General features: G+C 52.9%; 1 protein-coding gene across 1 annotated transcript in view; it reads left to right on the top strand.

Annotated features, from left to right (window-relative positions):
• Window positions 1–13139, top strand: part of LOC112617133 (secretin receptor) — a 78171-nt gene that overhangs the window by 37354 nt on the left and 27678 nt on the right. The window contains exons 3-4 of the mRNA XM_025373867.1: window positions 3643–3750; window positions 8866–8969. Of these exons, the coding sequence (XP_025229652.1) occupies window positions 3643–3750; window positions 8866–8969 (212 nt within the window). The remainder of the gene's footprint in view (window positions 1–3642; window positions 3751–8865; window positions 8970–13139) is intronic.

A 13139-nucleotide genomic window follows, 5' to 3' on the forward strand; every position in this document is an offset into this window, starting at 1 on the left:
CATATGCCTCCAAGGACACAGACCCCTGCTCCTTGGCCTCATAGATGCTTCCACTGTCCTATGAAAGCCCCGCCCACACACGGCCTTCTGTGTCCCTCTCCAATTCTACCACGCCCTTGCTCATGGCCGCCCTTGTGGTTCCTGGGACTGCCCCACCTCCAAAGCCCCCACAGGCATCCTGATTTCAGGACTGGGTTCCTTTCTGGGCCCTCCCACTTCTCCTCTCCCACTAGGGGGCTGGGCCTCTCTTCAGGGAGAAACAGGCCACACCTGCTGTGGCTTCCCCGCTCTAGGCCAGCATCCTCCCTGACCCAGGCCCTGGCCCTGCCCACCCTACCCTTCCCCACCCCCCCACCTCTCTCCAGTTCCCAGAGCCTGGCTTGAACAAGGAGGGCACTAGGCAGCTGGGGCCAGTGTCATCTGGAGACAGGTCAGGTGGCTGGAGGGCTGGGTGAAGACAGCTCTCATCCCCTCCATTCCCTGGCTGTGTGGCCTGGGAAACCACTTCCGGCTCTGCTTGATTGCCGCGTTTATGAAGTGGGGGTAGAGCCAGGCACCTCGGGAACTGGGGGGCACTGCCATGGGATTACATGAGCTCAAGTGTGGGACGCACAGGGCTCTTCCCCATCGGCACCACACCAGAGCTGGCAGGCCCTGAATGCAGAATGTAGAAGTCAACTGGGTGTCAAGGTGAAAGCCCGTTTACGAGGGATGCCTGGCGGGGACTGGTGCGGGAGGCAGCGGTTCCAGCTGGCGTCCCTTCATTCGTTCATCTGCTGTGTTTGCTGAGCACCTGTGCTATGCCTGGCCCATCATAGCCCCAGGAGCCTGCTGTCCTGGGCTCTCTGCCTGGTGGTGGGGGAGGCATCTGTACCCAGGCACCAAGGTGAAGACACAGCTGGCAGTGACCCCCACTGGTGGGTCTGTGACCGCCTGTCTCACTGCCTGTGAGTTACTCCTGGGAACCAGCGGTAGCGCTGAGCCTAGAAATGAGGAACGCTCAGCGGTGAGGAGCAGGGAGGCTCAGAGTGGAAATTCTCAAAGCAAGTCCTGGAACCGCTGCAGCAGCGTCTTTGGGGAATTCTTAAAATGCAGATTCCTGGGTCTGGCCTCACAAGGAGGATCTGGGGCCTAGAGATCTGCATATCTCTGACGGGCACCCAGCTCATTCTGACGTAGACTGGAGGCTCACGCTTCTGCAATGGGACAGGTCGCCAGGCAGATTTCACTTAGAGGGGATGACGGGGTCAAGGACACTATGGATGCTCTGGGTCTGGTCAGATTCATGCCTGAAAATAGATTCTTGCTCCTTAAAAAGCTGAGCATTTGCCATCTGGGTACTCCCGCGACATCTGCACACCGCATCCATCGCCCAGTCCCCAGAGCTAAGGATTGCCACCATTCAGGAGACCCAGCCTAGTCCAACCTCCTGAGTCCAGATGAGAAAGGAACAGGCCTGGGGAGGCCAGTGGGAAAGGGGTTGCCAGTCCCAGTGCCTGCTCCAGGCAGGCTTTTGAGGTGGGCTTTGAGCTCTTCCTCTGGATAGCCTCAGGAGGGAGGGGCTGGTCCTCCCAGAAGAGACAAGCAAGCGAGCAGGGCAGCTGGCAAGGTGGGGCGGGCCTGGAGCCCGGGTCAGCCGACTCGAGTCCTGGCTCTTTCTTTTTGGGCTCTGCCCTGTGCCACGTTCCCCAAACTGGAGGACCACTGACTGCGGCTCGCCTCATGGGTGTCCCTCAGCTCATTTCCAGCCGCTTCCAAGCCTGGCCCCAGCGATGACCTCTCAGAGGGCACGGGGAACAGAAATCTGTCGCAAGAAGCAGTTTCCCTGCGTGGCTGCCCTCGGATCAACTTTGGGAGAATTGGTGGGTGGTTACGTGAAATGATGTCTTAAAAGACAGTACAGTCACAGCTCACACACAAATGTCAAAAGAATACCTGCCGAACAGCTTGTTTAATTTGTGAGGGAGTCAGTAAGATCTTATCACTGGTTCATAGAATTCAAAGTACCTGATATGGTTTGGCTGTGTCCCCACTCAAATCTCATCTTGAATTGTAGCTCCCAGAATTCCCGTGTGTCATGGGAGGCACCTGGCTGAAGGTGATCGAATCTTGGGGGCAGCTTTTTCCCATGCTGTTCTTGTGATAGTGAATACGTCTCATGAGATCTGGTGGTTTCATAAAGGGGAGTTTCCCTGCACGTGTCCTCCTGCCCACTGCCATGTAAGAAGTCCCTTCGCTCTTTCTTCGTCTTCCGCAGTGATTGTGAGGCCTCTCAGCTATGTGGAACTGTGAGTCCATTAAACCTCTTTCCTTTATAATTACCCAGTCTCAGGTATGCCTTTATTAGCAGCATGAAAACGGACTAATACAGTACCGTACCTATAAGACAGAATGGTAATATGAATTTACAAATAGATGCAAAGCTGGCTGAATACACAGGGAAGGAAGTGAAATTAATCGTATTTCAACTGGACAATAATTATTGTGCCTATGGACGAGAATCATTTGCATTGCTGCCAATCATCTAGAAGTTACAGAGTTGCAGAAAAGCTCGAAGACAACAAAAGACCTGGCACCCCATTGAATCAGATAATACAGAAAGCTGTACTTAGACAATGCCTAGTTTTGCACTGAAAACACCTAGTGATTTTTTTTTATTCATCTTAAAGTCTTTCAGTTTTCAGAAGTGGGCCACACATCTAGCTCTGAGCTTCCTAGCAGCCAAATCAAAGAAGAAACCAGCTTCAAATGCAGTGTCTATGTATACTAGCTGTTCACAATAAGTTCAGCTTCTCACTGCATTGAGACCAGATTCTTCTTCCAGGAGGGGCCTCATCAAGGGAACTCAAGTGATGTAGAAAGCAACATCCTCAATAATATTCTTGCTGCAAATAAGTGGTGACCCTTGTGGAGCTGTGTCCATAGGCCAGGGCAGTGGCTCTGAGTGTGGTCCCAGGACAAACGGCATCAGCATCACTTGGGAACTTGTTAGAAATGCAGATACTCAGCCCCCACCCCAGACCTACTGAGCAATCTGTGTTTTAATAATCCCTCTGGGTGATGCTAATGCAAGCTGAAATTTGAGAACCGTGGGACAAGAGTTCTCAACCCTGCAGTCAAACGTTAGAATTACCTGGAAGGCTTTTAAAGGACATGATGCCTGGGCCCACCCAAACCAATTCGTGCAGGATCCCTGTGTGCCACACCGGCTATGTCTATTTCTAAAGCTCCCCAGGTAGTCGTACCATGCAGCTAGGAGGGACGCCCACTGCTGCTTAGTCGTTTAATGCAAACTGATTGGCCAACAGATGTGCCATCTGCTCCAGAGAAATCCAGACCTGCACTTGCAAAGCTTATAGGAGAGGGTGCCTTTCTTCTTTCCTTCTTCCCTTCCCTTTCTCACTTTCTTCTATCTTCAACACTGAGCACTACCATGTAGATGGCAGAGTCCAAGGGCCCGAAGAGGAAAAGGTGCATTAGACACTATTGGTTCCTGATCCTGAGGAGTCAGCACCTACTGGGAACTTTGGAAGTAGTCTAATGGGAATTCCAGGCAGGCGAGGGTGTCGGTGATGTGGACAGCATGGTAGGGCAGCCCTCAGTCCATCCCCCATCCTTGTCTGATGCTGCTTTTCTTGGCAGGTTGTGAGGGGATGTGGGACAACATAAGCTGCTGGCCCTCTTCTGTGCCGGGCCGGATGGTGGAGGTGGAGTGCCCGAGATTCCTCCGGATGCTCACCAGCAGAAATGGTAAGCACTCAGCCCATGGGGCCTGGCGGAGAGGCTAGGGGGTGGCCCTCTGGGTGGGGCCTCAGCTTAGAGGCAGGAGGCCAAGGAACCTTCTCTGAGGACAAGTATGGGTACAATGATGGGGGGAGATCACTGCAAAGAATTCGAAGCCTTGCTTGGGAATGTGGGGTGGACTCAATTCTCAGGGTCTCAAGCAAGGGGGCGGGAGGCAGTGCACTGGGGAAGGCAGTAAGGGAGCCAGCCTGGGCCTGCTTCTGTCTTCCCCAGGCCCTTCCGTTAGGAGCTCTCTTCCTTCCTTCCATGTTTCTGCCCCCTTAGCAACTAGGGGCCTTGTTCCAGTCCCCATGTCTGGATCCCCTCCTGGCAGTGGCAGGCTCCCTAATGGCCTGGCCTTCCAGAATTCTTCCTTCCTCTGTCAGGCCCTGCTGAGAAACTGGCTCCCTGGGAGCCCCTGGCCTCCTGGAGCAGGGGGTTCTCTTACCCGAGGACAACTGCAGTTTTAAGAATTTTCCTAGTTGACTCACATTGATTAGAAGTCGACCATGCACTGGGCATTTTTATATTAACACATGGGCTCATTTAGTCACCATAAACCGCCCTGCAGATCACAGGCCTTTTCCCTTGATCCGGTAAAGGGTAATAATAACAGGAACTGAGGAAAGCTGTGCAGCTGCCCCTCTTTCCTGGTCCATGCAGGACAGGAAAGCTGCCTGATGAAGCCTGAACAAGAACAGGTGATTTAACACTAAAACCCACCAGCCTTTCAAAGTCAGGCAAGGCAAAGATGACCATGGGTCAGAGACTGTGGGAAGGCAGTGGAGATTCTTCTCACCATAATTCTGCTGTACATATGCACATGTGTGCACACTCACACACATATCTGGGGAACATGCTGCTCCCTCGAAGCCTCACTCAACACCCTATGCTATGGGAATTGGGGAGGTTGAGGTAGACAGGCTTGAACCCCACTCCTCCACTTCCTGGCTTGGTAGTACTGGCTGCTGTAACAGACAATGCCCCATATCTCAAAGCCTTGGTGCAAATTTGTCCACAGAAAGTCCAAAACAGGCCGGGTGCGGTGGCTCACGCCTGTAATCCCAGCACTTTGGGAGGCCGAAGTGAGTGGATCTCCTGAGGTCATGAGTTCGAGACTAGCCTGGCCAACATGGTGAAATCCCATCTCTTCTAAAAATACAAAAATTAGCTAGGCGTGGTAGTGCACACCTGTAATCCCAACTACTCAGGAGGCTGAGGCAAGAGAATCACTTGAACCTGGGAGGCTGAGATTGCAGTGAGTGGAGATCGTGCCACTGCACTCCAGCCTGGGCGACAGAGTGAGACTCTGTCTCAAAAACACAAAACAAAACAAAACAAAACAAAACAAAAAACAAAAAACCCCCTCCAAAACAGGAAACAGGTGTTTCTGATGAGCATGCAGCTCTCCTCCACAGGGTGAGTCCAGCACCCCACACCTCACAACTGTGGCGTTACGCAGTTTCCAGGCTGACTGGCAGAGGGGAAAGGACCCTGAGGACCACATGGCAGAGGTTCATAAGGGGCCGGCCTGGGAAGGACCCCACTCTGCCCACATTCCTTCAGCTAGAACTCAGTCACATGGCAACATCTAACTGCAAGGGACTTGGGGAAATGTCTTTTAGCTGGGTGCCAGTCAGCCCCAGGATCCAAGTTGCTCACTGTTGCTAAACCTCAGTTTTCTTGACTATAAAATGGGGAAAATAAATAGACCTGCCCTGTAAGGCTGTGTTTGGAAATAAATTTTGTCCTTTCTCCCCTACTCCTCTCCCTTCTTTTCCTTTTTCTCCTTCCCACCTTCCTTCCCCCACCCCTGCCACACACACCCCTGCAAGCTTACCAACTTTACCTGCCAGCGTGGCCCCTCCATGCCTGCCTCTGGGGTCCTGGGAGCTCAGGACACAGGAGATGAGTCCAGATGTGGGGGACCTGGAGCCCCAGGCGGGTCAGGTGCAAGGTCAGGCCCAGACTCGGCTTTCTGACTCCCGTGCAGTGCTCCTCCACAGCTGACAGGGTTTTTCTCCTGATGGAAAGGACTGGAAGCTCTTCTCCTTTACAGCCCTCCCTTTTCAGCCTTCCCAGAGCCACAGTGCCTCCGCCTCCCCCAGCACGGTCCCTTCTGCCCTTCTGCAGAGGGGACAGGCAGAGCTGGTGCTCACGGCCGCAAAGGGACCAGGTGCCAGTCCTGTCACATTTTTTCTCAATTAATTGCTTGAACCCCTCCCTGCCTCATTACGTAAAGGCTCAGTGTCTCCCTCTTGAGGCTCCCCCACCCTTAGATTGCTCATGGTCCACCGCAGGAAGCTCAGGGGGTCCGCATAACGTGAGGATGGAAGCTGGGGTCCTGTGCAGACTCTGCTGCAGTTTCTTCTCGCCGCCACATGGTGTCGCTGTGGGGCTGCAGGGCCACTCCAAAGGCCTGACTATTGGGCTCTGGGCTCGCTCCAAGGTGGTGGGGGCCACGTTGTTCATACCCAGCCTCGGGGTGGGTGGCCCAGAGCACAGGTCAACACCTGTCTGGCCTCAATTTGTCACCAAGAACTCCCACCCACTCCACCTTCCTCCCCATAGATCTACTTCTGGGTCTGATTAGACCCCTGCCCCTTCATCTCCCAGCAGGAAGGCAGGCTTCCCCAGGTGGTGCCCCCAACCCTAACCCCAGGGGGAGCGCCCAGTGAGGACAAGGTGCTCTGGAAAATGAATTAATTTTCCTTCGGGGCACCTACTACATGGGTCCTGACGGGGGGGTGGGGTCCATGTGACTGGAGAAACCGCAGGCCGATTCTGCCCCCAGATGTTTCCGTTCATGCCCGGCCTAGAACACCCCCTCAAGGGTGTGTTCCTTTGATTCTGAAAAGGACGCTGGTCTTCCAGAGTTCCTTATCAAAAGACACATTTCCCCAGCGGTGTCCCCTTGGCCCTCTTTCTCTTCCTACTTAGTGAGGATCTGGCCTTAAAGCAGTCATGTTTTCCAACCTAATTAGGGTCCCGGAGCCTTTTGAAAATCAGATAAAAGCTTTGGACTGGCATTCCCCAAACTGCATATATATATATATATGCACAAACATCCTTTCGGGTTCCCCTGTGGTGCACACTGGCCTGTGCCCGGTTAAGGTTCCCTTACCTATTAGGAATTCAGCCCTGGGGAAGTGGGGAGGCAGCTCCTCTGCAGCTCTGCAGAGTGGAAGGCGGGGGCCCTGCCCTGTTAGCAGCTCTGGGCACCTGACCTGGGTCACATGCAGCATCTGTCTTGGGAGTCCTGCTGGGTCAGTGAGGAGAGGGCCCCAAATAGGCAGGCCTGCTGCCCTGGGCGAGCCCACAGGGAACCCGGTCTCTAGGCATGCACTGCCTGATAACCTTCGATTCTGGCCTTGGGGGAGTTTGTGTTCCCTTAAATCGCCTTCCCGTCCACCCAGCCTAAATTTGACCACCGTTGTTTCCCATCTGACAACCTAACTCCCTTGATTTAATTCCAGAAACCTCCCCACCCCTCCCCTAAATTCCAAGATTCCAAGCCCCACCCACTCCTGCCTATTTTAGAAAGGCCAAAAAGAGAGGGGAATGATGCCTCGGTGCCCGCTCTGTGCCTGGCACCAGCCTGGGCATTTTCCGTGTGCTCTCATGTTCCCTGCTCACTCTTGCAGTGTGGGTGATGATTTTGTGGCACAGAGAAATGACGCACCGAAGGTCACACAGCGACCAACAGGCTGCACTGGGTTTCAAACTCAGATCTGGCTGCTTCTAAACCTGGGCTCCAGGCCTCCTGAGGCTTCACAGGGCAGGCATGCCCAGATCTCAGGGGACACGGTTTCCTGGTACTAACACTGCCTCTGAGACTTCAGGAAGAGGGCCCGGTGGGAGGGCAGAACAGTGACGGCATACACTGTGGCTGGGCACCATAACTCAATTCTGGGCCCTGATGTTCTGGCCTGTAAAATGGGCAGCAGCACCTCCCTCAGTGGGGCACTGTGAGGATTAGACCTTAAACCCTGTGAGCCAGGGGCCCAGTCCCTGGGGTCTGTGTAAAGAAGCATGCCACGCTCAGTGAGAGCAAAGGGGTGGCAGGGCTCCCACCCACAGGACTCGGCCATCAGCACCGTGCACGCTGCAACGCCTACACCGAACCGAGCTGGGGAGCCAGATCCCAGCCCTCCTTGGCAGCTTAGAGTACAGAATGCAGCCGGGCCATTCTGCCCGAGGAGGGAAACTCCTCAGGGTGGCCTTCCAAGACTTCCTTCCTGGCTGGTGGCTCCCTTCCGCAGGCTGGGCTCCTGCTGTAAAAGCTCCAGTGGGGAAGCGTTCTTCTCTTCCCTAGGAGAAGAGTTCAGGGCAGGCTCTTCATCCCCATTCAGTTTGCCTTTCTGTCCAGCCAGCCAGCCCGCATTTGATAAGCAGAGGCTCTGGGCCAGGCACTGGGGAGGCGGGGAAACCACGGCCCACGTGGTGAGAGGGCCCAGCATGTGGCCTCGTGCCAGGGGTGGGGGGCAGTGAGCAGCTGAACTGGAGGACTGTGGTGGTCTCACGATCTATTATGCAGAGAAATGCAGAGGGGTGGCCTACAGGTCATGGCTGAAGGACCCTCCACCCTTCCGTGAGGGGCGCTGCCTGGAGGGGTTCATCTCAATGGCACTCTGGTGGGTTTCAAATGGCTGCATGAGCAGGGCGTGAAGTTCCATTTAAAACAGAACTTCCGTGGAGCAAGATGAGTAAAAATAAGAGCCTAAGAAAAAATCACGATGGGAGTGGCCAGGTGCTGGGCAGCCACCACAGATTCTCCGGGGGACCCGCCTGTTAACCGGCGGCAGGGTCTGGGGTCAGGAGCAGCACCCGGCTGGGGTGAGAAGGGGGATTGGCACGTGGTGTGTGCTTAAGAGCGTGGGCTCTGGAGCCCGAGCCCCAGGGTTCAAATCACTTTCCCCCTATTCACTAGGGTATGGTTTTGGGGCAAGTTCTGGAACTGCTGTGTGCCTCAGTTTCCACACTATAAAGTGGTTGTAGCAGCTCCATGTTACAATAGATGTTACTGTGAAAATCACAGTGCCTGGGCCCACGGCTCACCTACAGGATTCTTGGCACCCACAGGTTCCTTGTTCCGAAACTGCACACAGGATGGCTGGTCAGAAACCTTCCCCAGGCCTAATCTGGCCTGTGGTGTTAACGTGAACGACTCTTCCAATGAGAAGCGGGTAAGCCTGTCAACCTCCACCACACAAACCCGCGGACAGGAACCTGTGGGGTGAGGAGGCCCTGGGAGAGGACAGGGTGGCACAGGCCTGGGACAGTGGTCAGGATGTAAGGGCTGCCCCCTGTCCCCCCGCCTCCTACTCGCACAGCTGTCAGTGGGTCTGCCTCACTGCCCTGGTCTATCAACCCGGAGATGAGGGTTAGGAGGACCCCAGGCACAGGTAGGAACTGTCACATACCACCGCGAGACTGGAGGTGCTGTTTCATTCAACTGAAAGAGACACTAACATGGTGGCTAAATGCTCAGAGCCAGGCTGGTGCGTCTGAATTCTGACCTTGACCTTAGTGGGGCTGGGGAAGATTTAATCACAATGTGCCTCAGTTTCTTCATCTGGGAAATGGTGTTGATAATGCTGACAACGTAGGCTTGTCAAGAGAACTAAGTGAATTAATATATGTGCATGCTGAGATGGGTGCCTGGTCACAGTAAGTGCGCGGTAAATGTTTGCTTTTGGCTGGGTGTGGTGGCTTACACCTGTAGTCCCAGCACTTTGGGAGGATGAGGTGGGAGGATTGCCTGAGGCCAGGGCAACATAGTGGGGTGACATAGTGAGACCCTGTATCTACAAAAAATGTTTAAGAATTAACTGAGCGTGGTGGTGCGTGCCTATAGTCCCAGCTACTCAGGAGGCTGAGGCAGGAGGGTCGCCTGAGCTGGGGAGTTCGAGGATGCAGTGAGCAGTGATTGTGTCGCTGCACTCTAACCTGGGCGGTGGGGGACAGAGTGAGACCCTGTCTCTTAAAAAAAAAAAAAAAAAAAGTTTACAGCATTCGAAAGAGTCTCCTGGCTGATAAGCAAGGAGGGAGTCTGGCTGCAGAGCTACCCGAGCTGAGAGGATGCTGCCTTCAGCAATCGGCTGACCTTTTCTGGGGACCTCCAGAGTCTTCCTCTGAGGGTGGCCATCAGGGCCCTGTCTGGGCTCAGCTCACTCTGCATCACTGTCCTTTCCCAGGATGGCCCTGTCTCTCAAATCTCATACACACCATGCCATCCTGCCTGCCACCTGGGCCTTTGTCCCTGTTAGGGCCCCTTGCCTGGAGAGCACTTTCCTCCTCTCTTTTCCTTCTTGATTCTTATACATCCTTCGAGACTCCACTCGAGCCCATCAGTGCCAGCCCTTTCTTCCCCTCCCCACGGGAAGGGCTCCCTTAGAGCTCGGCGGTGGCCTCCAACTATTACCTACCATGTTACACTAAAATGATCAGCGTGTGCCACACGCCTCCACCTCCCTCACTACAATACACGCTCCTCAAAGGCATTCATTCACTCCGCTCACTGAGGACCTGCTGTGAGCCAGGGCTGGGTCTGGGCAAAATCATGGTGACAAATCAGAGAGTCTTGTTCGTTTCCAGGTCCCAGTGCCCAGCACAATGCTTGGCACCTATGGGGGCCCAGTAAATATTTGCTGTGCACTTAAACATCTACTGAGTGCCTTCCTGGCTGGTGGCTAGTATGAAATCCTCAAAATAACCCTGTACATTCATTGTTTTTCTCACTTTGCAGAAGAGGAAACTGAGGCTCAGGGATTAAGGAACATGCTTATAAAGTAGTGGAGGTAGGATTTAAACCGAGTCTAGCTCCAAAAGCGCCAGTGCTCCATCCTCTGTCTTCTGATGCCTCCCCATAAGGTGTGTGTCCCTCCAAGGAGTACACTTTCAGCAGGTCCCATTAGCTAAACTTCCTAGAAGGAATATGGGCAAGCTTCGCTTGTCCCTGGGAGGGTAGGGTGAGGTTATGGGAGAAGGCACGGGTGGAGAGTGGCAGAATTCAAGGAGAAAGGAGGAAGTTGGGCAGCAGAGCACACCCTCTTCTGCATTTCGCAAAGACCCCTCTCTCTATAGCGCATCAGCCTTGCTCTACGTGAAGAAGGACCAGCTCCAAGAGAGAGGATGCAGTTCCTCCCTTCCCAGGGCTTGTCATCCCGTTGGGAACATACATGAGGTCTTCAGATCTGGTCAGAGTGGGATGATTTAATGAGATTCGACAAGGAGTGGGCACTTGTGGTCCTGGAGGGATGGTGAGTGGGCTCTGTCTTTTGCAGAGGAACAGTTCTATCATCGATTTGTAGGAAGAGAGGGGACTTATTTGTATCAAATTTGTAAAATCCATAAAACTAAAAGGAATGGTATCTTGATGGGTGGCGGGATGAAGGTTCGTAAGAAGGCTTTGTCCTGCAAATAGCACGCATTTCTAACTGGTTTAATAAGCACATGTGGCTTGCGTAACTGGAAATGCAGAGAATGGGCTTCAGAAGCAATCAGGTTGAGGGAGGTTGAGGCTGCAGTGAGCCATGATTGTGCTACTGTACTTCAGCCTGGGTGACAGAGTGAGACTCTGTCTCAAAAACAAACAAACAGACAAAAAACTAAGGACCAAAGGTCACATGAAACCTCCAGGGAGCAAGGCTGTTTCTGGATGGCTGAGGCCTTATGGTTCCTGCCTTACAAGGCAGAAACGGGTCTACATGAGAGGCGGGCTGGTCACCTGGCAGGCAATGGCCACAGCCGCAGGACAGTGCAGAATCTTCTGCCTGACCCCACCCTTGTCACCCTGTGCCTTTTCAGGCTCTTGCAGGCTGATCTGGGCATCCCCAGGAGTGAGGCTGATGCCCTCCGCAATGCGGCTCATCTGTAGATGGCGAGATTATAGGTTAACACAGTGGTCCTCAATTTTTTGACATTTCACAGGTCTTTGATGTCCCAAAGCCCAGGAACCACTAATTCAAAGCAACCCACTGCCCTTCAAGGGTCTTCCTCTCATCCTTGAGAGGTGACTCCTGGCTCTCAGGAGAGCAGTTACATCAGTGAGCAACTCAGTGTCACATGGTAGCCTTCCCATCAAAGGCTACCTCCTGCTGTCAGAAAATTTTCAGTTGGCCGGGCGCGGTGGCTCAAGCCTGTAATCCCAGCACTTTGGGAGGCCGAGGTGGGTGGATCACGAGGTCAGGAGATCGAGACCATCCTGGCTAACACGGTGAAACCCCGTCTCTACTAAAAGCAATACAAAAATAAATAAATAAATTTAAAAAAACCTAGCCGGGCGAGGTGGCAGGTGTCTGTAGTCCCAGCTACTCGGGAGGCTGAGGCAGGAGAATGGCGTAAACCCGGGAGGTGGAGCTAGCAGTGAACTGAGATCCGGCCACTGCACTCCAGCCTGGGCGACAGAGTGAGACTCTGTCTCAAAAAAAAAAAAAGAAAAAGAAAAAAAGAAAATTTTCCGTCACCCCGAGTCAAAAATCTACCTCCTTTCTGGAAACTTCCCCCAACTGGAGCTCACACATGAGGGCCAGCCGGCCCTTCTTCTACATGTCATTCAGTCTGACACTTTTCTCCTCTAAGTGTGTATTTTTCCCCTCTAGGTGTCATGGACCCAGTTTTTTCTTGTACTCTTCAGATGACACAATCACCCTCCTCCAGAAATACTTCAGTTTATTAATGTGACTCTTAAAATAACATGCCCAGCCTCTCCAAACCTTCCCATGTGGCCAGCTGCCCACAGCACTCCATCAGTGTAACTGAGAATAGAGCTAATTTTTGAGCTATTTCATGCCTCAGAATTCATACCATCTCAAACTGCTGACTCATTTTGAAGGAGGATGGTGGGGTGGGGACAAATTAAAATGACCATACACTGAGTGTTTCCTACATGCCAAGGCATTGTCTAGGTACTCTATCTGACACTGTATTTGTTCTTCCAACAAGTCTGCAAGGTAGATACTGTTATTCCCATTTTGCAGATGAGGCATATGAAGCTCAAAGGAGTTAAATAATTTTCTCAAGGTCACACAGCTGGTGAGTCACAGTCCAGGTTTGGAACCCTTGTCTCCTGGCTCTGAAGCCTGTGTTCTTTCTCTACAGTACACTGCGTGACACCATGGAGCTTGGGTCTTTCTAACCTCAAGGTTATCTTCCCATGAAGACTGTCAGCCAGGTTTCCCCTATTTTATTCTTGTGCCTTCTTAAAACATTAATTACCCTTTTCTTTTGGTTATAAATAGCCCTTATCTACTGTAGAAAAAGTAGAAGTATAGAAAAATCATAAAAGAAAATAACAAGTCTATTTGCAAGCCTATAATACAAAGTTAACCACTGTTAACATCGACCATATCTCT

This window comes from Theropithecus gelada, unplaced genomic scaffold, assembly GCF_003255815.1.
Source record: "Theropithecus gelada isolate Dixy unplaced genomic scaffold, Tgel_1.0 HiC_scaffold_15883, whole genome shotgun sequence".
Taxonomy (NCBI): Eukaryota; Metazoa; Chordata; class Mammalia; order Primates; family Cercopithecidae; genus Theropithecus; species Theropithecus gelada.